The 903-nt window shown below is 61.8% G+C and overlaps 1 protein-coding gene across 1 annotated transcript in view; it reads right to left on the bottom strand.

The window, feature by feature from the left end:
- SASS6 (spindle assembly 6 homolog (C. elegans)) overlaps positions 1-903 on the bottom strand; it is a gene marked incomplete at its 5' end in the record, with an annotated part of 11222 nt that overhangs the window by 1986 nt on the left and 8333 nt on the right. The window contains 3 exon segments of the mRNA XM_010146937.1: positions 12-58; positions 152-243; positions 629-659. Coding sequence (XP_010145239.1) covers positions 12-58; positions 152-243; positions 629-659 — 170 coding nt within the window.

The raw sequence follows: 903 nt of genomic DNA, 5'->3' as shown, positions 1-903 counted from the left end.
GCTGCTGCAGCCTTCAGGGATGGCTGGGCTTTTGCCGGGAAGTGCAGTCTTGGGTGCTCTGCGGAGCGGCAGAACACAAGTTCACAGACCCGGAACTACCGCCACCCTCGGTACAGCTCACGGAAGGCCCAGTTTCACTCCCTGTACGTACCGGCGCCAAGTGTGTTTTGACTCAGCCCTCGCAGGGGAATGCTCTCATCTTTCTTCTTGAAATACTTCGGGTCCAGCCCCAGGTTATCACCACTAGAAGGAAAAAGGCGAATGAAAGCTTGCGCTGCGTGCCAGGAGCTCGCGGGATGTCAGCAAGGGTGGGTGCAGACGCCTTCAGGAGGTGCCGCCCTGCAGAGCTGCTCCATCTATCCGAGGGAACAGCCCAGCACATGAACAGCCCAGAACTATTCTGTGGCCGACCCATCACCCACAGCCAGAGCTCCATCACCAGGAGCGACAAGGAACTTGCTCCCTGGAACCCGCTCCTGAAGGCACAGCCCCTCCGGTGCCATCCACGCACCGGCACCCAGGTCTACCCCAACTTCAAACGCATCAGCGTGTTGATGGCCAAGGCCGATCCTGGAATGAGCTCCGCTCCGTACACACAGCAGAAAAACGGTGGGCGGGAGACACTTACTTCTCCTTGTTTGCCGGGTGACCAGTGGCAGGTGGTGGCCGGGGGGCCGGCGCGGTGCAGGCAGCGGCGCATGGAACGGCACCTGCGGGAACACGAGCCGGTCAGGGCTGCGCCAGGAGGACGATGGCCTGACAGCCACCTAGTCCGCCTGACACTGCCAGGGAGGAGCGTTCCCGTGCCCTGCACGCGTGCATCCATGCAGCAGATCAACAGGAGTGAGCAGCCCAGCCCAAGCACCAGCTACAACTGCGATGACGCGCAGACAGGGTGCTGAG

Source organism: Eurypyga helias, unplaced genomic scaffold, assembly GCF_000690775.1.
Source record: "Eurypyga helias isolate BGI_N326 unplaced genomic scaffold, ASM69077v1 scaffold37732, whole genome shotgun sequence".
Lineage (NCBI taxonomy): Eukaryota > Metazoa > Chordata > Aves > Eurypygiformes > Eurypygidae > Eurypyga > Eurypyga helias.
The sequence above is the reverse complement of the archived record's forward strand: the minus strand, read 5'-3'. Positions and strand labels throughout refer to the sequence as shown.